Here is a 27,323-nt window from a genome sequence, read left to right on the forward strand (position 1 = left end):
TACCAAAAACATTATAATTAAGTATATTAAGTATTTTTACCTATATATTTCCAAACATAAGGGGCAAAAATATCCTCCATAAATGGAAGTTCTTTATGTGGTTCTGGGCATCTGCTTCAGTTTATAACTATCTTCACAGTTTACATTTATAGAAATATATTATTTCTTAAAATTCACATTTAATACAAACTTTCAAAGATATTTAAATGTAGGATAGCGTTAAGGAGAAGGCTTGTAAGTCTCAGAACCTTCAGGGCATGACAAGAGCAATTCCTAAATCCAGATGTTGATTTTACCATTGGTATGTATAAGCTGCCATTTGTAACAAAATACATGGGACATTATTGAACATTTCAGGGGGCAGGGGATAAAAACAGGAATCTATTTTATCATCTTTGATGATAGACATGGGTTCATGATTTGTCACAAAGCTACCTTCTCTGAGAGCAGTTAATATCTCCAAACCAGGCTAGAATTTCTAAGGGCAGTCTTGCCTTTTGTTAGATTATTCAGTACTTTTTTTGGTGATACTTTCATGTTTGGGGTGTATTAGGTCATTAAGATGAGCACCAAGGAGAAACTGGAGAGGTGGCAAAGCTCTAGTAATACTCTCCGGCTTCTTTGATACCTGAGAAAGAAGTAAATGATTTTGAGCCAGTAAAATGCATACACATATATAATATTTGAACATCATAATTTAATGTTTATGTGAACTCACATTTGAAATCAATATAATAAGACACCAATAATCTGTGCAAATGTCTGAGGTAGAGCCTTATTTAAATTCTGCATTCAAATATATATACTTTACAAAAATGTGTTCCTCTCAGAGTTGTAAACAAAGTTTAGAAATATGGTAAAATCTCTAGAATTATCAGAGGTAATTCAGAGGCAAAGTGGTTTGATTCAGTAACTGACATTTCAACGAAGGGTCATAGCTTCTTCTATTGATTCACGGAATGGGGTTAGCCTGTGGATAGACATTTATACTAACCTACACTGATTACATTCATACTACAGAATCTTATGTTAGATACCAGAGCATAATCTTAATCTTTCAGTACTTAGCAGGCCACTGCATTTACTCTTGATAACGTTTGTCTTCCCAACTAGATTTTAAACATCCTTGGAGGCAGAATCATTAGATGTTCAAAAATCTATAATTATGTTGTCTCTTCAGAGCTAATAAATGATAAAATGTACCCAGTAAAAAAACAAGCACTATTTACAGCCAGCTATTAAGAATCTTTTCAAACACTAATTGTATATACTGAGAACTGAATTCATTGTTTTTCGCTCTAGACCATGCTTTGGTTTTCATTTTGATTTCTGGAGTTTGAATTTTCTGAGTCCTTGATGATGATATTCTGAATTTTCTCTGCAAGAGCAGTAAGATTGGCTTTTTTGAGACCTTTAATCAAAGTGTCATATGCATCTTTCTTCCCATGAAGCTGATACCAATTACGAAGCAGCTGAACTTTCTGTTCTGCTGTGTCTTTGATATTGTCATTCTTGATCTCATCTATTTTGGCTTCATTGACACCATTCTTCCGAACAAAGTCTCTAACTTGACTTATTGTCATGTGTTCAGCAATAACGGTGATATATTTACTCAAGTCAACGTCTGAAAAATAGAAGATAGTCTGAAAATTTGTTTTTCTAAATGCAATTCCCATTACTGAAAATCATGTTTATTTCTCTTTGTATAGTACTTCAGAATATAGCTAAGTCCTAAAGACCTATAAACAGCTGACTGGGGGAATACAGAAACAAGACAACCTTGAGTTCTTACTCCAAATCCTGCCATGTACCCAGTAATTTGCTATATGACCTTGACACAACATAACATTTCTGTATCTTCTTTTCTTATCTATAAAATAAGAGGATTGTAAAAGATCACCTATAACACCCCTTTTGGATCCAATGATTAATGATCCACAAATCTAAAAGTATAAGCAGAGTTTATGATCATCTTATTTCTAAATCACAGATCAAAGAACAACTGAATGGAATCATGTATGTTGTTATAGAGTTGGGTACACCAGTAATACCTGAGTCTACAGTTCACTTTAAATTCTAGATCTGTTTAGGCAGTGTTCTGTAATACATCTAGTTGATTATGAAGGAAAATTTTCTTAAGCCTCAGACTATTGTATTCTATTGTTACTTGATTCATTTTTAACTATGAGTATTCATTATAAATTTAAACAAACTGCCTAATAAAAATGCTTTATGCTGAGCAGGTAGAATTGTATGAGAAATAGCAAGATCCCACAGTATGTCACTGAAATTAGCAACATTATTTGACTCTGAAATTGGCCTATTACTCTAAAAGAAGCGATCTCTATGAAATAAAATGATAAAAGCCTTACCAGATAAATTCATTGGCACTGTTTCCTAGAAAGCAAAAAATAAAATCAGAGAAAGACAAATAAAAATATGTTTAGAATATTCTAAATGTAAACTTCTAATTTTTCCTTAATTTGGAAAAAGAAGTACAATGAGTTGCTTGATGTATAAAATTAGGAAACTAGATAAGGGATTAAGAAGGATACTTTCACCATTCAACTTTGATTCTGAAAGGTTCCAGCCTTGCCAGAAACTAGGCAATTTGTCTTAGTTTTTAAAGGCAAGAAACCTAAAGAATTCATAAAGTAGTCTGAGGTTATTTTTCATATAGACTTATTAAAATAATAAATATAATCACTCTAAAATTTTCTTCGTTGTAACTTATTCTTATTTTTGATGCCAGAAAATGGTTCAAATTGTAATTTTTTGTACCATTTTAATTTAAAGAATCCTAACTCCTGCTGAGCCCTGGCCCCAAATAAGAAAATAATTCCACTTAGTGAAACTGTTTTCTTTTCTCAGTGTATTTTTGCTATTTGGAATGTATCGATACCATGTTGGGAAAAGATATGGTGAGACATAAGGTTGACGGGCAGGCAAGGAAAGTTAAGTTGTGCCTTTATGACAAACTTTAAGAGCAATCTCTTTGCTCAGGCTTGGATACTGAACCCATGCCTGGTAAAGGCTGTTTCTCTGCAGGGATAACAACAATATGGAACGTGGAGGTTGGCCATGTTCTTTTTTCAACTCATTTTCAGCACACTCTCAATTTCCTCTTTATTGATTCTCATGGCTTTTGCATAGAAGCTTACTTTTAAATTGGGTGCCATATCATCGTTCATCTGTGAGGCCCCTTTAACCTAAGCACACACAAACATAATCAGTCTTTAAATAAAGAAAGTAACAGGCTGGATGTGATGGCTCACACCTATAATCCCAGCACTTTGGGAGGCTGAGGCAGAGGAGCTGCTTGAGGCCAAAAGTTTGAGACCAGTCTGGGCAACAAAGTGAAGCCCGTCTCTAAAAAAATTTTAAAAAATTTGCCTGACATGGTGGTGCATGCCTGTAGTCCCAGAGTCCCAGCTGAGGCAGGAGGATCACTTGAGCCCAGGAGTTTGAAGCTGCATGAGCCATGATTGCACCACTGCACTCCAGCCTGGGCTATGGAGTGAGATTCCATTTCAAACAAGAAACAAAAAAGCAAAAGGAAGTAAAAAAAAAAAAAAAAAGCCAAATCACTAATTTCTCTATTTTTTTTTTCAAGGAAAGCTGATGCCTATTTCAATACCTACAGAGTTTAAAGTTGTAGATTCACGATGACCTTGGTTTTCCCTTCTGTGCTTTATGCATCTTCTCACCCCTGAAAAAACAAATAAATTTCATCAAACTCAGGTCTCAGCCTTGTAGAATGCATGTGAGAACATTCTTTCACACTCTCACCACTTTCACGCAAGAGAAGCATAAGAAGCAAAAAGGAGAAATTCACTGAAACTTAAACGTGGACAAATATTGCAGGAAGCAGCTGATTTTCGAATTCTCGTACCACTGAGTCAAGTGTTCTAGTGAAAGGACATATGTTAATTAGTCATGTAATTACCACACGTTGGCCTAGCATGGAGATGGCTTTTGACTTATCATATGACTAGCACCACTCCCTCTGCAGCAAAGATGTGAGTGGCAAGACTGTGGCAGGACACAGAAGCCATAGGACGAGCAAGTCAACATTGACTTGCTATGGATGCCCAGAAATTCAAACACACACACACACAAATAACTCAAGTATATGTACTCAATAGGTGTGTGCATTAAAATCAATGTGAGATGGAAGAATCTGCATGTCTCTGAGCACAATTACAGTGGCTTAAATATCCAGAATATATTTTCAGCTAAACAACGCTAAAGGCAAGGCAAACTTTCTTCTTCAACTGAACTGAAGAAACAGAGTATTGTTCTAACACAGAAGGGAAAATTGGATACTCCTAAGTTACTGAAATTTGGTGTGACCCTGTAGTTTATGGATGATTTAAAGGGATTTTTCTAGACTAATTATGATTATACCTAATTTCAGCTTATCTACTGACTCTACTAAGTCACCCTTGCATAACATGTGTCCCCACAGTATTTTAAGTTAAGAAGGTGAAATAATTAAAAACAAGCAAGTTGGGCAAGGAAGAGGAGGAAGAGAAGGACAAGTTTTTTTTTGTTTGTTTTTGTTTAGCGTTCCCTGCAATATGTTTCCTGGGAATGCATTTGCTTCTTGTGTCTTCTTTTTGCATAAGGAGATATCAGTAAATAGTGAATAACTACTTCTGATTTTTGGCCAACTCTGCTGCTGCAGAGAACCCTTGTTCATAGGGAGGACTGGAATACCACTCAATGTCCCAAAACTCTTGCTCAGAAACTAGCTGAGGGATCATTTCATTTGTTCTTATCAATCAACTCTCAAGGCTGCATTCAGGGGCAAGAAATTAACAATACATAAATCTACCAAACTGGTAGCTTTTTATAGGTAGGAGTGAGGCATATTTTTGTGAACTACTTCCTAAGTTATTTCAATCTACAGTTTGAACACAGCAAGAACTTACCGCAAACAATTAGTGGAATTAGGAAAAGAAGGAGACACAACCACAGCAAGTCAGATCTGAATCCTGTAGGTTGGAACATCGGAAATTTTATATGAAAATAAGTAATCTTTAAGATTAAACAGAGGACTCTCAAATAATCAAAAGGGATTGTTTTTTTCTTCACATTTTTCCATGGGGATGGGGGAAAGGAGAAGATAACTGTAAAAAAAAATTACCTTCCTCTTTGCACTTGGCATTGCTGGTTAGTGTGCATTCCTTGATGATTCCATGTTCACATCTGGAAAAAAAAAATACAGGGGAAATTCAAAAGCCTGGTGGAATGATTCTTTTATCATTTTCAATGGCGCATTATAAATAAGAGGCCATTTTATTCAACTTTGCATCTCTGGCAAATGTATTCCCTCAAATATTTCTAGATTAGTATCTAAAGTTGGCACAAGTTAATACAATTTGGATGGCTAGATGAAAAATATCATAAGGAATGACTCTATTTCAAAATTTCCAGAGTTAAAGGAAGATAGAAAATATATTGATACACAAGAGATGAAGTAGACACAAAAATAAACTTAAACCTGGTAATAAACTGAATATAAATCCTATAGCTTAAACTAGCTCTTAAAATAAACTGCCAAAAGTAATTTCAAAAATTCCCATAGACCAAGAAAATGGCCTGATGACAGCTACACCCATGATGCAGCTTAAGGAGGTTGCTCAGCTGGCCTTTAGAGGCTGCCACTTTTAGCATCAGGTGGCGATCAGGAGACACAAGAGGTTCATGTGGGACTTCCTTCAGACAGACAAACATCGACAGTCAGGTTGCCTGAGCTCACAGCCTCTGCCCATTACTTCACTAGGAGAGCTTGGGAAGTCAAACTGCCATGAGCCTATTTTCTCATCAATAACATGGAAATAATAGTATCTATTTCAAAAGGTTATGATGAAAAGAAAATTAAATCAAGATTATGAAATATTGTTATTATTTTACTAAGTCAGTTCCTTCCCCAATGCCTACCTACCCTGCCATCATAGGGGCACTTGAAGACACATGGGGCCAGGGGAGAGTCTGGGACAACTGCACATAAAATTTTTCTAGCAAATAAAACAGAAAGCACCATGTCCTTAATTCTTAAGCCTATTCGATAAACTCCTAAAAGCTTCCCAAGATGAATTACAAGTCAGGTTCTCTAACTCTGGGTCAAAACCAACCTCTTTAGCCTAAAAGACAAAGCCCTTCATGATTCAGCCCTGACCCCTTCTCAGTCTTTCCTACACTCCAGCTAAGTACCCTGTTTTCCTGAACTTCCTTTGTCTCTTTGCAGCTGCTATTTCCCTGCCTCAAATGTGCATTCCATCATGTGCACCTGTTAATGCTTTCTTTTCTTTCTTCAAGACTAAAGCCATGAGACACATTCATGTCTTCACCTCCATCTCCTTAGGCAGAATTGAAAACTTTTCCCATGTAATTTATAATTCCTGGAACATAAGTCTCCTCTGATGCTATTCTCATGCTGTTAATACACAATAACCATTGCTTTTCTCGACTCTCTGTGCTCCTGGACTGATACCTTGATGCCAGGCATGTGTCTGGCTCATATCTTTAACTTAACTGGCCAGCACAGTGTCACCAACACAGGAAGTGTTCACTAATGTTTAAATGAGCAAACGGTCATCTAATTGCTTGGAGGCAAAGCAAGACTAGAACCCTAATTTTTAACTGTCAATCAGTGTTACTTCCCTAGGAAAACAATAATTCTCAAGTTATATCTAGTGTTTTAATCAGAGAAAGACTAAAACTTACATGCTGCAAGGGTCACAGTGTTCACATACAGCAGAATCACAAAAAAAGTTTGGTTTACATCTGCACTTGGTATTCTGGGTCCGGGTGCAGTTGATTTCCACTTCTAAGCCTAGAGAATCAATTTGCAAACTATTAGTTACAGGAGCTAATTATAAATGGACTATGAAAATGGTGGTCAGGAGCTGCATGGATTTTTGAGATCTACTGCTTATATCAACAGTCACAGCGTAACATCCGTAATACAATTGGGGTTTAGACACAGAACAGGCAACCCCAGATTGAAATAGCCAGCAATCATTTAGCAGCCACCAAGACAAACCTCACCATTCCTCTTGTCTACAGCCCTAATACACAAGGGTGACTTGGGGACTGGCAGCATCAGCATCAACTGGGAGCTTGTTAAAAATGCAGAATGGGCTGGGGGCGGTGGCTCACGCCTGTAATCCCAACACTCTGAGAGGCCAAGGTGGGTGGATCACCTGAGGTCATGAGTTTGAGACCAGCCTGGCCAATGTGGTGAAGCCCTGTCTCTACTAAAAATACAAAAATCAGCCAGGTATGTTGGCAGGCGCCTGTAATCCTAGCTACTCAGGAGGCTGAGGCAGGAGAATCGTTTGAACCCGAAGGGCAGCGGTTGCAGTGAGCTGAGATTGTACCACTTCACTCCAGCCTGGCCGAAAGACTGAGACTCTGCCTCAAAGAAAAAAAGTGCAGAATGTTAGACTCTACCCTAGACTGAATCAGACCAATACCAAGGCCCTCACTCAGAGACTTTGATTTCATTGACCTGAGCAGGAACTAAACATTAAACATTTTTAATAGCTCCCCAAGCAATTGTAATGCATTGCCAGGGATGAGAAACATTGCTTTACAGCCTGAATAGGAACAGGAAAAGCTTTATGTCCAGAGGCTTCTTCATGTCAAACCAAACTAGAAATACTTCTGTTATACTTTAATCTGGGCCCTTAGAATAGATTGAGATATCCATGAAGATTCAGGTCCCCAACGGGAATTATGAGGACAAACTAAATCCCCAAAGAAACGGGGAGCATTTCTACCCACCTGCTGGATTTCTGTGTCCTTGTTTCTGTGTCCAGTCTTCTGAGCTTTTTCTGGCCATGAACAAGCACCATTATACAAGTATAAATCAAGGCCAGAAACAAAATGTGAGGTTTTGATTTCAGCTGATGAACCCTGTTCCTAGGGTTCATATTTAGTCATTCTTCCACATCTAGAAGAATTGCCTAGACCTACTTGTAAAGGTCTAGATCGGTAATTAGCTCGGTACCTGGTCCTGTGGTACCCTAGCCACCTGTCCTTCCCTTTACTGTATATCAGTGTAGCACCACAGTAGGCCCCAATTTCAAATTGCCTTATAAATGGCTCTACATGGAATTCCAAGATCGGTCTCTTTCAATTGCTTTTTAAGACTCTTACCATGTTCTTCATCACACAATCTACATCTTCTGCATTTGGAAGAAAAATGACTTTTGTCGGTGTATTCCTTCCCTTCTTGGCAGGGCACGCAGTCTGGTTCATCCCCATCTCCCGTGCAATGCCTAGCTTTCTTTTCGCCTGTCCAAGGAGAAAAGGGGCAAGTGTTTGAACAGGACATGGGCAAGCAACAGGGTGGGAAGTATGCAGGGGGGACAGACAATAAACTCTTCTAAAACACAAGGGGAGTGGCAATAGGCTAATGATTTATAAATACAATGGGGGAGAAAATTATTGCAAAAGTCATGTCAAGAGTCAGAAAGTCTCCCGAGACAAAAGCTAAAAGAGTGATTGAAGGAATATACCTATAGAAATAGGATGATTAACAACAGGAGCATATCAAAAAAAAAAAAAAAAAAAAAAAAAAGGAAGGTTAGAATGACAAAATCCACTGGACAACCTATGCCAACAACTAACTTCTTTGGAGAAAGGGGAGAGGTTGGTAGGTATATATTCAGAGTGGGGATAGTTGCTACTGGTCACTGAGAATATCCAACTAACTCATTGGTCTGACTTCTTATTTGACTTTCCAAAGTCCACAGATCCTGATAAGAAATAGTATAATAAGGAAGAGAACATTTGAAGTTTTAAAGGTCTTGGTCAAATCTTTAGCAGCTGTAAAATCTTTAACAAAGTGTTGTTTTCTCCTGCATATGATGGAGATAGTAATATTTCTCTTGCATTGCTATCAGAACTGTACTCAGCCTGCCTAGTGAGCAGCTTTGTTCTCCCCTTTCTATTACTTTTTCATCAAAAGACAGGGTACATATTGATGATTTTTGATAAGCATTAACAAACTTAAACCAAAATTTATTATCTGTCAGGTTTGTTATCTTAAAACAAACAATTTTAAATAATATACACATTTGCATTAATTTACTTTAAAAATAAAGTGATTCACTGTATTGCTGTTAATATTATCCAATGTATTCTCTTGAAAAATTCATTTATCTGATAGGTGTTTATTAAATGCCTATTGAGTGTTAGGAACTTTTTATAAGTTTTATATTGTGCAGGAAATGAGATAAAGCCTTGATCACCAACGATTTTACCTTCTCAGGCTGGAGGCATTTACAATACTCAAATAAATATATTGATATCAAGTGCTAAAAATGCTATGGGGAAAGCGAGATGACGGTAAGGGAATAGAGAATGAAGAAGAAAGTGACAGAAAATATTAGGGGAAGTGTCTGAGAAAAACATTACTAGTGACTCTAATTGTTAATGGTATAACTAATTTTTTAAAAATAAGCAGTCTAGGCCGGGTGCGGTGGCTCACGCCTGTAATCCCGGCACTTTGGAAGGCCAAGATGGGCAGATCATGAGGTCAAGAGATCAAGACCATCCTCGCCAACATGGTGAAACCCCATCTCTACTAAAAAATACAAAAATTAGCTGGGTGTGGTGGCGCGTGCCTGCAGTCCCAGCTACTAGGGAGGCTGAGGCAGGAGAATTGCTTGAACCCAGGAGGCGGAGGTTGCGGTGAGCTGAGATTGCGCCACCATACTCTAGCCTGGTGCCTGGCAACAGAGCAAGGCTCTGTCTCAGGAAAAAAAAAAAAAAAAGCAGTCTAATCTGCTTTGCTCATATATACAGCAAAAAGTATTTCTGCTGTGTTTCCTAGGTACATGACTTCCTCAATAACTTCATATATTGTTTTTGATAAAACAAAATATTTTCTACCAGAGTAAATGATGACATGTAAATGTATATGCTATTTTAGTAAGTAAAGACAATATTTGTCAATAGAAAACACACTGGGGTCTGTTGGGGGGAAATAGGGGAGGGACAGTGGGGGTGGGGAGTTGGGGAGAGATAGCATGGGGAAAAATGCTAGATATAGGTGAAAGGGAGGAAGGCAGCAAATCATACTGCCATGTGTTTACCTATGCAACTATCTTGCATGTTCTTCAAATGTACCCCAAAACCTAAAATGCAATTAAAAAAAAAGAAAAAAAAAAGAAGAAAAAAAGAAGAAAGAAGATTCCCAGAACAAAATTCAAAAATAGTGCTTAGGGCTATATAAGATTGTAGCAATATTTTAGAAAAAATAGAGCCCAAGTCCAAGTATAATTTTATTTTTTGCTAGTGGTATTGTATTCTACTGGTCTCTGAATGAACTGGTCTCTTTAATGAATTATCTTGCAGAATGTGCCTTGCACAACATCTTTGGTATGATGGAGATACAATAAACCACAGGTTCCTTCTTTCCTTCAAAGTATGAAAACAATTTATTAAAATAAGAAAATGAATGGTTGTTTTATTGAAAATAATATTTTTAAATACTTTTTTAGTATAATGGTACATATGCTTATTGCAGATAATTTGAAAAAGGCAGGAAAGTGTAATAAGCACTTACATAACAGGCCAGGCACAGTGGCTCATACCTGTAATCCCAGTACATTGGGAGGCCAAGGCAGGCAGATCACCTGAGGTCAGGAGTTTGAGACCAGACTGACCAACATGGCAAAACCCTGTCTCTATGAAAAATACAAAAAATTAGCCCAGCGTGGTGGTGTGTACCTGTAGTCCCAGCTACTTGGGAGGCTAAGGCTGGAGAATCACTTGAATCCAGGAGCCACAGGTTGCAGTGGGCCGAGATCATATCACTGCACTTCAGCCTAGACTACAGAGTGAGACTCCATCTCAAGGACAATAAACAAAAAACAACAACAACTATATATAAAAAATCCTGAAATATTGACTGTTATTCTGTTGCATTCCTATGCATATAAATACATATATGTATATACATGAGTATATACATAACAGGTGTGTGTGTGTATATATATGTATAATGTGCATATGTGAAACATGTATGTAGTATACCATAGAATCCTTCTTATTAAATATGATGATGTGAGGAGGACTTCTTTGACCATTTAATAAAAAATGTCAATTTACATAGGAAATCACTTACAAATGCCGTAAATATTTTAATTTATAAAATATAACTATATAATCATTTGACACTCTTGGGATATAAAAGTTATTAGAATCCCAGGTTTTTTCCTACTTACGTAACATCCATAATGTATCACCTATAATTTCCTGTTTGTCTGTTTTTCTTTCTTTCTTCATTTCTTTCTTTTCCCCCTTCCCTCCCTCCCTTTCTCTTTCCTTCCCTCCTTCCCTTCTTCCTTTCCTTTTTCCTTCCTCCCTTCCTCCCTCCCTCTCTTCCCTCCTTTCTTTCTTTTATTTTTTTGAGATGGAGTCTTACTCAGTCGCCCAGGCTGCAGTGCAGTGGCGTGATCTCGGCTCACTGCAACCTTCACCTCCCAGGTTCAAGCTATTCCCTTGCCTCAGCCTCCTGAATAGCTGGGACTACAGGTGCGCACCATCCATGCCCAGCTAATTTTTGTATTATTATTATTATTATTATTATTTTTAACAGAGACAAGTTTTCACCATGTTGGCCAGGATGGTCTCGATTTATTGACCTCATGATCCTCCCACCTTGGCCTCCTAAAGTGCTGAGATTACAGGCTTCAGCCACCAAGCCCAGCCCCTTCCTAATGAAATGAAAACATAAACACACCAATAATCTGTATGAATGGCTTTAGACATTTTCGTGACTTTTTTCTACTATTTAACATATATTTTGCCCTCACATCATTCATCAACAACATTTTAGCAGCTCATCTTTACTGAATTATCCAAAGCACTCAACCTAGTTTTCACAGAAATAAAATCTGTCTTTTCTCTGTATTTGTATTTCACTGATATATGCAATAGTCAATGAAATTACATTTGAATATCACAACACCAATGAGTATAAACAGATTTGGAAGCAATTCGAATTGATAAGCCTAAAATTCAACACGAGGGAATTGAAGTGGGAGGAGTATTTAAAATGGTTGGATGCCACCCAGGGTATTTTATAGAGGGATCAGGGAGAATCATTAATCCAGCCAGATCAGTTGGAAATGACTTAAGATTTGAAATATATCAGAAAACATGACTTTGTTTGATACATACTATTTCAGTCTTTGAATATCCCTAAATTTACCTAAGCAATTCCACATCATATTAATAATGAAATATTATGTGTACAATATTTTCCTTTATTTTTTATTATTTTCTCAAGGCATATTCTTATAAGTTAATTGCTATCTTAGTGAGTAAACATTTTTAAATTTTTGACTCATATATCCAAATTTCTTTCTTAAAAGTTTATAACAATTTACATTTATACTTCTTAAATGAAAATAAAACAAAGCAAAACCAAAAAGGCAGCAAACAAAAATCCTTGACAGTTTGATGTGCAAAGCATATTTTCTTCATTTTAATTTGCATTTTAGGTGTTAAAATTATAAACAAAGATTTCAATTTATAGGACAAATTGATTGTGTTTAGCAAGTTTTAATAAAGCCAGGAAGCCATTTTTTATTCATGTTGGAAAGATTTAAATGTAATGGGTTTAAGTGTAAATGGGTTGGGTTATAAGGAAGATTGTTCCACAAGGGCTATTAAAATCTGGACAGGAAGCATAGGGAGACTGGTAGAATCTTTTCACAAATAGGACCCATCCTATGTTGCAGCTTGGGTGCTGGAAGCCTGGGAGGCCAATCGTGAAACGCACTACAGTTCCTTTTGGTTCTATTAATCTATCACATGAACCCATGTAATAGTTTTCCTTTTTTCAACTCTACTCAAAGTTGAAAAAATGTTTGCACAATTGCATTTTGCTTAGCTTCTAATTTACCAGTATTTGAAGGATTTCTGATCTGAAATTAGTTTGCTTTCAAAGTATTGATTTAAAAAAAAAAAAAGTCTGTGTGTGTCTGCTTGTTTCTTTTCTTTTTCATCTAGTTATTCAGCTGCAGAATGCAAATATATTTTGCAGGCTTCAGTGCCAGGAAAGCTTTCTTAGAGACCTACTGATTGAAGGGAAGTACTGAGACATGTCCCTGAAGAGTAGAAGTCCCTTGCTTTCAGAGTTCCGCTATTATTATGAGAGACCCTAATCAGTTTTGACATCATAAGCGTTCATATTCACAAATGAGTCATTTTTGCTTAGAAAAAAAATGAAGCAAAATAGACCAATCTTCTCATTTCATAGGTGCATGTCACTTGTAAATTATATTTATCCATAACCACATCAAATAAGTGTGACAAATATAAATAAAACTCATCTTTGGAAAATAATTTCATAGTTGTTTTTTCTCCCAGTTTTGCTATATAATATAGGAGAACCAAAAGCTGTAAAATTATTATGGTAATTATTACTATGTGCTACTCCTAACTGTGACTTTCACTGTAATCTCTGGATGTCTTGTGTAACATACCTGGACCACAGGGCTTCTGGCACAATTGGCCCCCGTCATACTGGTCTTCCAAGTTCTGAGTCTCAATTGCAGTAACAGCTTTCCTCAATTCCAGCCCCTTGGGGTTGATATCAGTCACTTGAGCATTAACACTTTTGGACAATAATCCAAATAATTTAAGAACCTGTAAAATAAAAGCATGAAGATAATTTTATTCATTTTTAAATAAGCAACATGGTAAAAAGTGTAACGCGCTCAAAATTGGTGGTATCTGCTGTGCACAGGCAAAGCCGATGTGGGCTCCACCATCTTTCAGATTTCTCTCCAAGAAAGCAGCAGGTCACCTATACAACAGTTCAGACCACAGGTTCTTCAAACCACACTAGAAACAGCACCATGGATGACAGAAGCCAGGCCTCTGCTCAGAGGTGAACAGGGCCTCCCACTTACTGCCCTGCCTTTGTGAATAAAATCACTTACATTCTCCAAGTCTCAGTTTATTTATCTACAAGTGGAAACAACCTCTTCCTCATAGGTTCGTTGTGAAAAGGTAAGTAGAATAATGCACTTAAAGCTGTTAGCACAGAACCTGGCACATAACAAATACGTGCCCAATAAGTGTGCTATTTTTATTATTAAAGTTTCAGGGAGGGGCAGCATAGTGTAGTAGGAAAGAGAAATTTCAAAAACAACTGTGGTTTGAACACCAGGTCTGATACCAAAGATGAATATCTGAGAGAGAGAGAGAGAGACAGAGAGACAGACAGACAGACAAAGAGAGTCCCATATGGGTATAGTGCCCTGCCTTCCTTGATATGCTAATTTTACCCAATATTTAGGAGACAGTATTATGAGGAGGTCCACAATTGCTGGTTTAAATCTTCAAGTACCCAGGTGACAGATTACACAGAGTGCAAGAAATGATTTGTCCAGTAATTCACAGTTAAGAGTGGCTAAGTAAAGACTCAGAGCAAGGACTTCTGGCCCAAATCTGGGCTGTAAGAGTTTCCTAAATACTTTTACTCCATGTAGGCATGCAAACAACTCCATTTGTTTTTAGATAATTGTTGGTAAGAAGCCTGCCAAGGACCTTCAAGACAAATGGATACGAGGGAAAGGGGAGGTGTTTGACAGGAATTCACTAAGAACCAGAAGTTATCCCCAAGTCCTCCAATCTGAGAAAACTGTAGCTAGACACCCAAAGCCAGGGGTCTTGCTGGCAGGGAAGGCAAAACTTGCCAGCCTAGGCCTGAAGCTTGGGAAGAAGCTGAGTTTGCATTTCCCTCTCTCCAGTCTGGGCACTGAACTTCTCAGAACAGCCATGACCATGAGCGCAACCTCTCACAGGGGTGAGGAAATGGAATGAACAGACAAATAATTAGAAACTGGAACTCATCCTATGCTAGAATCTGTGCATTTGCTTCCTTTGAACCTCCCAGAAACAGGGACACATGAGATTTGTTCTTTGCATCAGATGACAAGCAACTGAGAGAAAATTGGATATTTACCCATTTCCTGCAGCATCAGTGAAGAAGAATCACTTTTCATAGTCAACTAGGTTACAGAGTAGAAGAAATGATGCAAGAATGAGCAGACACAGAAGATGATGACTGAGCCCCTGCCCCAGGACCACGCCAGTCTGAAAGGATTTTCCTAACTTTCTCAGGAATGGTCAGCCCTTGGATCTAGCATGGCAGTTATAAATAGAGCAGCAGCTCAGTGACTGAATTAAACTACTAGAAGAAATACAGACCCCCATTCAGGCTTATTCCAGTGTCAGTGTGGCAAACGGCCCTGATAAGCTAGGCTTTGAAAAGGAACAAAAACAAGAAAAAAAAAAAAAAACCTGAAAAACAAAATAAAAGCCTATTACCTTTATTACCTTTTTACCCCCTTTTTTATTGAAGTTCAAAGCAAACAGGAAAAGACTTTTAAAAAGCAGCAAAAAAAAAAAAAAAAAAAAAAAAAAGCTTTCAGTGGTGAGAAATGACAGTCTTCAGCATGGCAAGAATGAGTAGACAGACGCCTGGAACAGTCAGTGAGAATTTTCAACTCTGAGCATAGCATCAGACTGCAAACGGTGTGTTATGATACAGAGAGGCAACAGCAAGCTTTATAGTCATCACAGTGAAGAGGGTTTTACTTTGTTGTTGTTGCTGTTATTTTTGAGACAGCGTCTCACTCTATCACCCAGGATGGAGTTCCGTGGCACAATCTCGATCTCAGCCTACTGAAACATCTGCCTCCAAGGTTCAAGTGATTCTCCTGCCTCAGCTTCCCCAGTAGCTGGGATTACAGGCGTGCACCAATATGACCAGCTAATTTTTTGTATTTTTAGTAGAGACAGCATTTCACCACATTGGCTAGGCTGGTCTCGAACTCCTGACCTCAGGTGATCTGCCCACCTCAGCTTCCTAAAGTGCTGGGATTACAGGCATGAGCCAAGCGGGTTTTACTTCTAAGCAAAGCTCTACAAGTGGATTTCTTCAATATGACCATTGTGCTCAGCTACTGCAGAAAAAAATGCCCTCTTGATGAGGGGGTATAACGGTGGTCCATTAAATTCAACACTAGAAGGTTAAGGATTAAGAAAGTGAAAAGCAGGAGAAGAAAAGAGGGAAATTTCAAGAAAAAAAGAGTTTCATCAGCATACTATCTTTTAACACACAGAAATTTTAATGGTGCTTATTATATTATTATTATACTTTAAGTTCTGGAGTACATGTGCAGATCTTGCAGGATTGTTACATAGGTATGCACATGCCATGGTGGTTTGCTGCCTCCATCCCCCCATTACCTACATTAGGTATTTATCCTAATGTTATCCCTCCCCAATCTCCCCACCCCTGCTAACCCTCCCCTAGCCCCCCACACCCCAACAGACCCCACTGTGTGATGTTCCCCTCCCTGTGTCCATGTGATCTTATTGTTCAACACCCATTTATGAGTGAGAACATGTGGTGTTTGGTTTTCTGTTCCTGTATTAGTTTGCTGAAAATGATGGTTTCCAGATTCATCCATGTCCCTGCAAAAGACATGAACTTATCCTGTTTGATGGCTGCACAGTATTCCATGGTGTATATGTGCCACATTTTCTTTATCCATTCTATCATTGATGTGCCTTTGGGTTGGTTCCAGGTCTTTGCTATTGTAAACAGTGCTGCTTTGAACATACGTATGCATGTGTCTTTATAACAGAATGGCTGATATATAATCCTTTGGGTATAGATCCAGTAATGGGATTGCTGGTCAAATGGAATTTCTATTTCTAGATCCTTGAGGAATTGCCACACTGTCTTCCACAATGGTTGAACTAATTTACACTCCCACCAACAGTGTAAAAGTATTCCTATTTCTCCACATCCTCTCCGGCATCTGTTGTCTCCAGATTTTTTAATGATCGCCATTCTAACTAGTGTGAGATGGTATCTCAATGTGGTTTTGATTTGCATTTCTCTGATGACCAGTGATAATGAGCATTTTTTCATATGTTTGTTGGCCACATAAATGTCTTCTTTCAAAAAGTGCCTGTTTATATCCTTCGCCCACTTTTTGATATTTTTTTTTCTTGTAAATTTGTTTTAGTTTTTTTGTAGATTCTGGATATTTGCCCTTTGTCAGCTTATTTCTAGTTGCTAAGACTATTTTTCTTCATTTTTCCAACTCATATTTCTTTATAATGCATATGTGTTTGTTGTATAATAAAAAAATTAAAAGGTAGCAGGATTGTGTTGAGCGTAAAGATCTGTACTGATTTATCACAATAACTTGTGTTATTGTTTTTTGGTAAAATGGAAAATCTGGATAATAATGGTAGTAAATCTATAACAACAACTTAGCATTTGAAAGGTAGAAAAAATTCTAAACCTTTGAATTATTAACATTTAATTCTTTATATAAATTTTGGTTATTTTGCTCTTCTAGTTTTCTTTGGTAGTCTTATAATTTTACTAAATCAAACATCATAAATAATGATTTATTTATGTTTAATCAGATATATTTCCTTAAAGCAGCATAATCAAAGACACTTTATTTCCCTTTGATTCACTAGGACTAAATATATCACTACTTATTATAGCAACTTTATTTGATGGTAAAGAAAATTCTGTTTTTATTTTTAAGTAAAATTATTGGATATAAAAATATGTCACACAAAAGAGAACTTTTTAACTTATGAAATTGAAAGCTCAATTATACAAATCACCAGAAAGTAGAAATTACAGTTTGCAGTAAGTTCTATCTCTGATTAAATTTTGGTTTATTTTTTGTTAAAGAATACTTACCATGGAAATGTACTTTATTAACCACATCCTTATAGGTTCCCATGTCAAAAAATGCAACAGGAGTTGCTGGCTGCCAATGAGACAGTAAGATAAACAAAAAGTATCTCATAATTTAGGATCTCGTGGTGTTACTGAACTAGGAATAAACAGATATTTCTCAGAACATTGTCTATTTTTTTGCCTCGAGAGATGACATGAGCTTTCTTGTGTGGCTTATAAACTGAAAAAAATATAATAATGCAGCATTGTTTAGGCACCCACAGAGACTACTCTGGGGAGAAAGAGATGTATATGTATAAGTTCTAGGAAGTTTGCCACAAAATATCATATTATTTTCTAATTGAACTGATTATTTTTTAAAGTACACTTTATTATACACGTATAATAGTTACCCATATATAAGCTTAATAAAATAAAATGCTTAGTTTAAAAGTCACTTAGAAATGCATGTTAATAGATTTATCTGAAAGTTAGACATCTCAAATTGAAAGTGGACATTTCAACCCCTGGCTTTGAATTTCAAATAGATTGATGAAAATAGATGGGTTATGGGTTACAGGAAAGAGTGTTCCCCACCCCAGTCCTCTCAGAATTCAGCAAAGAGGTACCAGAAGGCAGAGGGGTACCAGAGAGAACAGTAGAAACAGAAAGTGAGAATTTTTTTTAAAGGGGGTGTTGACATCAGCAAAGCATCCAGTTAACACCTAAAATTTTAAACAATTAAACTAAAAGTTGGTATCTCATTATATTTACAATTTAAAGCAGAAAGGACTTTATAAATGACCTAGCCCAAACCACTTATCTGATAGACAACAATGCCCCAACTGGTAAAGTGACTAGCCCACAGTCATACATCTAGCAAAGGAGATTCAGAACTGTCATGGGCTAAATTGTGTCCTCCCCCACCCCATTCCCAAATTCATATAGTGATACCCTAACTTCCAGCACCTCGAAATGTGATTGTATTAGGAGACAGGGTCTTTACAGAAGTGATTAAATTAAAATGGTGCCAGTAGGGTGAGCAGTAATCCAATGTGGCTGGTGACCTTTTAAGAAGAGGGAATTTGGACACACACACAAACAGAGGAAGATAATGTGAAGACACATGGAAAAGAAGGCCATCTACAAGCCTGGAACAGATCCTGCCCTCGTGGTCCTCAGAAGGAACCAGTCCAGCTAGCACCTTGATATAAGACTTGTAGCCCCCAAAACTGTACCCACCCAGTGCTAAGAATTTAATATAAGGAATGAACTACAGCCTCTTGATTCCCTTGGATTCTTGATTTGTGAGACATTAGTGGTACAAATAAACTTGGGACTCCTCACAGCTAAGCCCAAGAATTTCCTGTCTTAGATGATCATTGAGCTAAATAGGAAAGAGATTTCCCATGGTCTTCATAACTGGAATTAGCAGGTGCCAACATGAACTGGAGCTACTTGTTCTTAGACTTGTTGGTCCCGCTAGGCTGGGTTGAAATCTCACTACCCTCTACTGCTGAGGACAAAAATGGAGCAAGAAATAAAGTTCCACTGACTAATTCTGCTTGTCTGCTTATGTATCAACACTTGAGGAAAAAGAAATTCTAAAAGACTATAGTTTATCATTTAATAATTTAAAACTTCCAATAATATAATGCATCTCTAATATATCTGTGTAAAAAACAGAGATATAGTGATGCCATCTTGTCCTACTACATTATTGAAAACCTGAAATAAAAGTAAAATAAATTTTTCCATATGCAAGAGATAAGCAAAGATCCCATTCATTTATATGTTTTTCAAAATGTGTACATAATAATACACATGGTAATCTAATTTTATCCCAGGGGTGTCCTCTTTCTTAAGGCCGATCTCTGGAAAGTACAGGACAGAGGTAGTTGGAGCAGCAGTTGCAAGTTACTGGTTAGATCCATGACTGGCCAAGCGATGAATAAAACAAAATGAAGGAGCCTAGGAAATTCCGTTTGAAATTACATTTTGAGTTTAGTGCTAGAGTTAGAAAAATAGTTCTAAAGACCCCGACAGACATTGGAATGCATCATTTATTGAAAAGTGCTAAGGCCTCCGCACAGACCTGTGGAATCAGGATCTCTGAGAATGGAGAAGTACCCTTGGTGATTTTGATGCTCATCACAGTTGCAGGGCAACTAGGTTAGAGGAAGCAAAATCTGAGGTTAGCAGGTTACTACATTTACATGTGAGAAGAGTTTTATAAACTAACAGCATCTGTGTTCAGCATTTGCAAATCAGAATTTGACTTTTCATGAAGAAATAATCACCCTTCCAAAAATAAGCCTGAAGAGAAGAGAAACGACCTGTGGTGGAGGAAATGGAAAATGTAAGGGCTATAGAGTCCTAAATTAGAGCCCTAGATCCCTTACAAGCCCAGATAGGCTACCTGGGTCACACAAGAGTAAAGCAACCTGGTAAAAGGGACTACAGAGAGAGGGAGGGGCTTGGTACCAGCTCTGCCTGGTCCCAAGAAGCAGCCATTGCTGACCCACAGGGGAATAGGGGCCATGTGGTATGGGAGCCCAGATCTTCCATTTTTCAAGCGAAACCAAAATCCCCCAACAGTTAAATGGTGGGGACTAATACTAAAAATAAATAATAAATGCATGTGTGATACATACATATGTGCTTTATCTGTCAATACCATGCAGGCTAACAAGAGTGCCTGTGAGCAGTATAGGCCTCGGGGTTTTGGTATTATTTTATTTGACAAATAAAAAATTATATGTATTTATGGCATATAACATGATGTCTTCAATTATGTACATATTTTGGGACATAATTAGCTACATCAAGTGAATTAACATTGATCATTCCCTCACATACTTATTATTTTCTTTTTTATGTTACGAGAACACTTAAAATCTACTCTTGGCAATTTTCAAGTATATAATACATTGTTTTTAGCTATAGACATCAAGTTGTACACTAGATCTTTTGAACTTATTCCTCCTAACCGAAATTTTGTATCTTTTGACCAGCATCTCCCTGACTCCCCCAACTTTGTCCCCTACCAGCCTTTGATAACCACTATTCTACTGTCTACTTTTATGGATTTGAACCTTTTAGATTCCACCTATAAGTGAGATCATGCAGTATTTGACTTTCTGTGAGTATAGGCCCAATTTTTAAAATCAAGCCTAAATCCTTACAGACATTCATGTAAAAAAAAACAACTACCAGTTACTTAGGACGAATGATATCTTTGTGAGAATGGCTAAACCCAAAGCTAAATAATCAGCAAAAAAACAAGAGCCTTAACCCACATACTCTGACTTCCTCTTGCTCTCTTTTTCAAGATCTCTGCCCTCACAAATCAAAAGTATTCACACTTCTCACATCTTATATTTCTGTAGCCTCACAAAACACAGAGGTGAATCACAACACAATTCTGCATGACTTTATTGAAGGACAGGCTGTCATTAATAAATTCAATGTCAAATTGCCAAATTTACTCTAATTTTGTCAGTTTATCCAAGTCCACGGCTTAACACAACCTACAGTAAGCTTACTCACTTTGCTGGGCTGAGCATATCTGCTGATAGAATTTGTAGTCATATTTGCTAATTTACAAGGCTGGCTTTGCTCTAAAGGTATAATCTTTCTTTCTTTCTTTCTTTCTTTTTTTTTTTTTAAGACAGTCTCACTCGGACGCCCAGGCTGGAGTGCACTGGTATGATCTTGGCTCACTGCAACCTCCACCTCCCAGGTTCTAGGGATTCTCCTGCTGCAGCCTCCCAAGTAGTTGGGATGACAGGTGTGCCACCACATCCAGCTAATTTGTGTATTTTTAGTAGAGATGGGCTTTTACCATGTTGGCCAGGCTGGTCTCAAACTCCTAACCTCAAGTGATCCATGATCCACCCACCGTGGGTCTCCCAAAGTGCTGGGTGACAGGCGCGAGTCGCCAGCCCAGCCTAAAGGTATAATCTTATGCTAAATTCACTATTGCTTCCACTTAGTGGGATTCAGGTCAGTTGTCCTATATGACAATGATTGCCATTTCTAAATGCCTATAGATGGGGATGACGGGGTTGTACAAGTTTACTTCAAATCAAGAAAGCAGTTGTGATCAAAGGGAAGAATCACCTCATTTCTTTCTGGGGAAGATGAAGTTACCAATCTTACAAAAGTCAGATTTGGGCTCTCTCATTTGGGCTTTACTACTCACACTGTCACTTGAAAAACAATAAAGGTAGGCAAGTGGACTGAATGATTCGTTCCTGCTTGAGACTGAATTGAAGATATTTAATCAGTGTTAGAAGTCTATATAAAAAGCTAAAGCCTTTTTATTTTAAAGCAAGGATTTTCCAGAAAATGAAGATTTATTAGTTAAATGTTATTTTTCTACTTTTGTGAATACACACACACACACACACACACACACACACACATAGCAAAAAGAATAGAAAACTACACTAAGGTTCTTGCAGTATTGTACTTTAAGGTACAATATACAAAATTATGTAGCTTTTCATCAATTTCAAGTTTTAAATTATCTAATTATATTATTTTTCATCATAAGTACCACAATTTTCATATATAAGTTCTGTAACTAATTTTTTAGTAATAAGAAAAAATCATATATATCCCAGTACATTTAAGAAATGTTTTTAATAGTAAATTATAAAAATAATAAACAAATTAAATGATAAAAATTATAGCAATCCCAGCTCATTTAATAAATGCCCTCTCTATAATGTATCCAATAAAAATATGAGATAAAAATTATGCAGAAATAGAAAAAAGTTTTTGTAACATGCAAAGGAACAAAAAGCAGATTATACGTAGCTCAAGTTAAATATGCAATTGTGTATATGTGTAGACAAGGCTAGGAAGCGCTAAGTAAAATTAAAATTTTTTACATTAGTGCGGTGAGATAATGTGTAAATGTAGTTTTTAAACGTTTGCTTTTTGTTTCACATTATATGGTCATTTTTTCTATATTTACCTATTGAAAAAGAAGAAGGGAATGGGTTCACTGTCCTAAATTTGGGCTTTTTATCAATTTCAAGTTTTAAATTGTGTTATTTTATTTTTCATGATAAGTGAGTAGTCTTTAGTACCTATTACAAAAGATGTGCTCATCAGGGACTTTTGGGACCTAAGATAATTCAACAATAGCAATTAACTTGCTAGGGGCTTTCAAGGGGGGGATTTCCTTACTTAGGTTTCAGACCATCTCTTAGGAAACAGTTATTCTCTCAAACTGGCAGTTTTACTGCAGTAATCTGGTATCCCTAAAGCATTCTAGTAGCCTTCAAAGAGGTTCGTTTGAAACACTGACGCTTCTATGTCAATATCAGAGTATTCAGAAGGAAATTACTTGCCCAGTATCTCAAAGAGCTTACTCAGAGACAACGTCCAAATTCCAGTTCTTTTTTGCCTCTAATTATTTCATCTTTTTCCCTCTCTGAACTCAGTTCAATAAATATTTTTTTTTCCAAATTAAACTATAATTTGCTGCTAAGGGTGGTAACTATTTCAGGCATTAACGTTACAGGATTTTTCATTTGTCTTACTGTAGCTGGTGGTGGGGTTGCTGATGGTCTCCATTTATCAATTACATTTTGCTTGCAAACCTTGCCTTCATTTATAAATTTGTGTTTTTCCATTGTGGTTGCAAATGTCTTAATTTACATTTTATCATTTTATTATATATAAGACTTCTCAAGTCTTTTGTGATGTAAGTACAACCAATTTAAAAACAAAAATAAACAGTCCAATTCATGTTTATTAGGTTGGCTTAAGGACAACTATTAAATGACAAATTAAACTACAAAAATGATTAAATAGTTTGTCTTAGGTTGGTTTAAGAAAAATGATAAAATTACAAATTAAATAGCTGTTCTTTATTTTCCCCACAAAACTATCCTGTATGATTACTTGTAAATACACTGCTTTATTTTCCAAAGGCCTTCTTTCCTTTGACCATAAGACAACCATTCTAAAAAATGTAAAGGAGAGCAAGCTGGCTGTCCAGTGATTGCCTGGCCAATGTCCTAAATAATACAAGACAGAACCTGTAAGGGTCATGCACGATTTTTTTTAAAAAAAAAAGCTGCCCACAGCTATTTCTCCAACAAATTTGTAAAGTAGGTTTGACTCTTTTCTGTCTCCTTTAGAAATTTGCCAGTTTTGGGATTTCAAACTTTTTTATTCTAAGTGTCAGAGAAAAAAACACTCAGAAACAGGAAAGAGAAAACACACACCAGGAAGGTTAGAGAAGGAAAGAGAAAGAGGAGAAAAAGGGGTTAAGGATGGCGGTTTTTCAGGGGACTAGGGTAAGAGAGGAAAAGAAGAACACAGCTCCCCACCATGTAAGTCCAGCCCATTAATATAATTAAGCAAAATTTGCTTCTTTGTTCCAAATAATTAGCACTTTGCCTCCATTTTATTTATTTTACTTATCGCTACTAATAAGAAAGCACTAAGTGTGAAGGCATAAGCATTTTCTGGAGACACATGAGGTGACACAAGAGTCACGAAACTTCTTTAAGAATAAAGGCCTAATGTTAGGCATGTCGTGGGTGCAAAACCAATTTCTGTGTAACTAAATTTAAAAGAGTCACATTAGAGGAAAGAAATGGAAGACAGGCTGCAAAATGTAAACAAAATAATTACTTAGGTGATAGAGTTGTGTCTGATTTTTGTATTTGACTCATCTGCATTTATAAATTTTATTTAATAGGCCTTATCTTCCTAGGCCATATATCCTATACACCTAACTTATAGGTATTATGATACGTATACATACATAAATGTAGGTTTATATATGCCTCTGTGTGTGTGTGTGTGTGTGTGTGTGTGTGTGTGTGTGTTCGTGTCTGTGTGTATTCTTTCAGAAAAGCAAAGTTTTCTTTGGGCTTTAAACATGCAGCCTCTGGTAAAGGTGCTATAGGTACAAAAGTTCAACAAGCATAGCTCCAGGTTTCGAAGATTTTCTTACACTTTTCTAATACTGCTGTCCAAGAACTAAGAGATTTTCAAAACAGCCAACACTGCAGTCGTGAAGTGGTTAACAACAAGGGAGAGAAGGGTGTGGTCTGAGGTTAAATAAATGGTATTTCAATCTTGATTCATAAATTTTCTCCAAGGAAGTTTCTAAAAAAGCCCAAACAGTGTACATTATTTCTGAAAGGAACAGAAGGATTTTTTTTTTCTAATCATAAAATAGATGCAGACATCTCAGCCTTTTTCTTTCGTCTCTTGGTGTAATCTGGATAGTAGATGCAATCAGCAAACAGCCTGAGTTTTGGAATTAGATCTGCGGTCAATCCCAGATCTGCCGTTTACTGGCTGTGTGATCTTGGCTGAGTTACTGACGCTCTCTGAACCTCATTTCGCCATCTGTAAAATGGGGATGTGGTCACCTTCTCCACTACATGGTTCTCGTGAGAATCCACTGAGACCACATTTGTAAACACTTCTCTCGCTATACCTGACACTTGTTGGGGCCCAATAAATAAAAATTCATGGACTCTCAGAGGCTTCGGAACTCCAATGAACCTCTTGGATCCATGTCCCGTCGATAAGCCATCTACAAGCTGCCATCTCTCAGCAAGGGACTTTCCAAAACAGGCTGCTCAAGTTACTTGGCCAGTAACAGTCCCCGGGTTCTGTGCGGTGGGAACCGGTACCACCAACCCCAGCGGGAGACCAAGCAGAAACTACCATGGGAATGCAGGTCAAGCAAGGGAAAATAGGAAAGAGAAGGACCGAAAAACAAAACAAAATAAAACCACTCAGGCAGTGACCTACGTCTTAAGGAGAGGAATTCCCAGAAGGGAAACAAGACGGTTTCTTTTTCTAGGTGACAATAAAAAAGATAAACAAGCCTCTAGAAGCTCACTCAGCCCCCATATAACTTTTTCGAGAAAGAAACGGTGCGGTTCTTCCGAGCCCTCAGGTTTAACCACTGCCTTGAGGCTGACTTATTTCCTAAGTCTGAGAACTGCCAGAAAATGAGCATTATGTGCTCTGAAGGCTGCAGGTTCTCTCCCCGCCCCCGCCGGGCGGCGTGCAGTCACCCACCCACCCGGGCCGGAGCAGACCTTTGGCTTGGCTTGCCAGGGCTTGTCTGGGAGTTGCGCTCCTCTCTCCGGCCAGGGTCCCCGTCCAGCCACCCTAAAGCTTCCCAAACTCCCGCTTCAGTTCCTGTCCGCCCCCCACGCCCACCTGTACGTGGAGCACAGTGGTCTCCGAGGAGCACCGGAGCTGCCCTGTCTGCCCCGCGGGGTCAGCACTTTGCGTCCACGCCCAAGAAAAGCGAGTCCTGCAGCGTTCAAAGCACCGGCCGAGGAAGGTCCCAGCAGCCCCCGGAAGCCGGTCTGTCCGACCCTCCCACCCAGCCAGCCCGCTGCTCCCAGACACCGGCATGCGCCGCAGCCCAGCACGCGCCCCGCACCTGCCCCACTCTTTGCCTGTTCCCGGGACTACCACCCGGTAAGCCTCCACCCGGGCTGGAGACGGCTCACCAGAGTTAGGAGGGTCCAGAGGCCCAGCATGGTTGTGGAGCAGTCCTCCGAAGTGAAAGCGCCTCTCCAACTCCGCGCCCAGCCGGTCACCAACCCGCGGGCCAGGGCTGGCCTCGGGGTGTGTTCAGTGCCAGTGCCCGCCCCTGGCGCCCCGGCCAAGTCACTCGCAAACCGCTTCCCTGACTCCCCAGAAGCGTCTTTGAACACCTGTGTGCCACTCTTCCGCGAGATCAGAGCCGAGCTCACGAAAAGCCCCAGTGGTCGTGGTCGGGAGGATGGGAAGGAAGCCTCGCTGGGGAACGCCCGGTTTGGGGAGGGCTCCCTTGATTCAGCAACTTGGCCTGCGTGGGATAGGAAGGGGGAGAAGCCAGGGGAGTCAGGGTTTGTTGCATAAATGGGCATTCCCCGTCCCGGGGCGTTTCCGCAGTGACTGGCACGCTCAATTTAGGTGAGGACCCTGAGATCCTGCCTGCTGCCTTTTCTTATTTCTATTTTTATTATACTTTAAGTTCTGGGGTACATGTGCAGATCGTGCAGGTTTTTTACTTAGGTATACACGTGCCAGGGTGGTTTGCTGCATTTATTCCCATCATCTACATTAGGTATTTCTGCTAATGTTATCCCTCCCCAATCTCCCCACCCCCTGCTATCCCTCCCCTAGCCCCCCCACCCCATGACAGGCCCCGGTGTGTGATGTTCCCCTCCCTGTGTCCATGTGTTCTCATTGTTCAACTTCCACTTATGAGTGAGAACATGCGGTGTTTGGTTTTCTGCTGTTGGGCCAGTTTGCTGAGAATAAAGGCTTCCGCTGTAGTTCAACCTGGGAAGGTTGGGGAGGTCTTGAAGGAGAATGAAGCTCAGAGCACACAGGTCCTGCCTGGGTGCAGGAGACTTGGCTAATTGCTGGAATCAAACAGAGGAAGACTTACAGGGCATTTGACTGGGCTGTCCATGTTGTGGCTGCAACATGAGAGGCTCGTGGTTGTTCCTGAATAGTGTATGGATGGACAATTAACCATATGAAAAAGTACAGATACTGCACCACAGGGTTTTGAAAA

General features: G+C 38.4%; 1 protein-coding gene across 2 annotated transcripts; it reads right to left on the reverse strand.

The window, feature by feature from the left end:
• FAS (Fas cell surface death receptor) lies at positions 1 to 26,682 on the reverse strand. Of its 2 annotated transcripts, none has more exons than XM_032245590.1 (9): positions 26,266 to 26,682; positions 13,515 to 13,677; positions 8,170 to 8,307; positions 6,733 to 6,841; positions 5,150 to 5,211; positions 4,935 to 4,997; positions 3,642 to 3,709; positions 2,373 to 2,397; positions 1 to 1,624 (listed from the first exon to the last, which is right to left on the reverse strand). In XM_032245590.1, exons 1-9 carry the CDS (start codon positions 26,665 to 26,667, stop codon positions 1,299 to 1,301), a joined length of 1,356 nt encoding a protein of 451 aa, XP_032101481.1. In that variant the 5' UTR covers positions 26,668 to 26,682; the 3' UTR covers positions 1 to 1,298. The 2 variants fall into 2 exon arrangements, with proteins under 2 accessions (XP_032101481.1, XP_032101482.1); XM_032245591.1 differs by lacking the exon at positions 26,266 to 26,682 and adding an exon at positions 25,967 to 26,182.
• Between the last annotated feature and the right edge of the window lie 641 nt (positions 26,683 to 27,323).

This window comes from Sapajus apella, unplaced genomic scaffold, assembly GCF_009761245.1.
Source record: "Sapajus apella isolate SASKATOON/1434 unplaced genomic scaffold, GSC_monkey_1.0 scaffold58, whole genome shotgun sequence".
Lineage (NCBI taxonomy): Eukaryota > Metazoa > Chordata > Mammalia > Primates > Cebidae > Sapajus > Sapajus apella.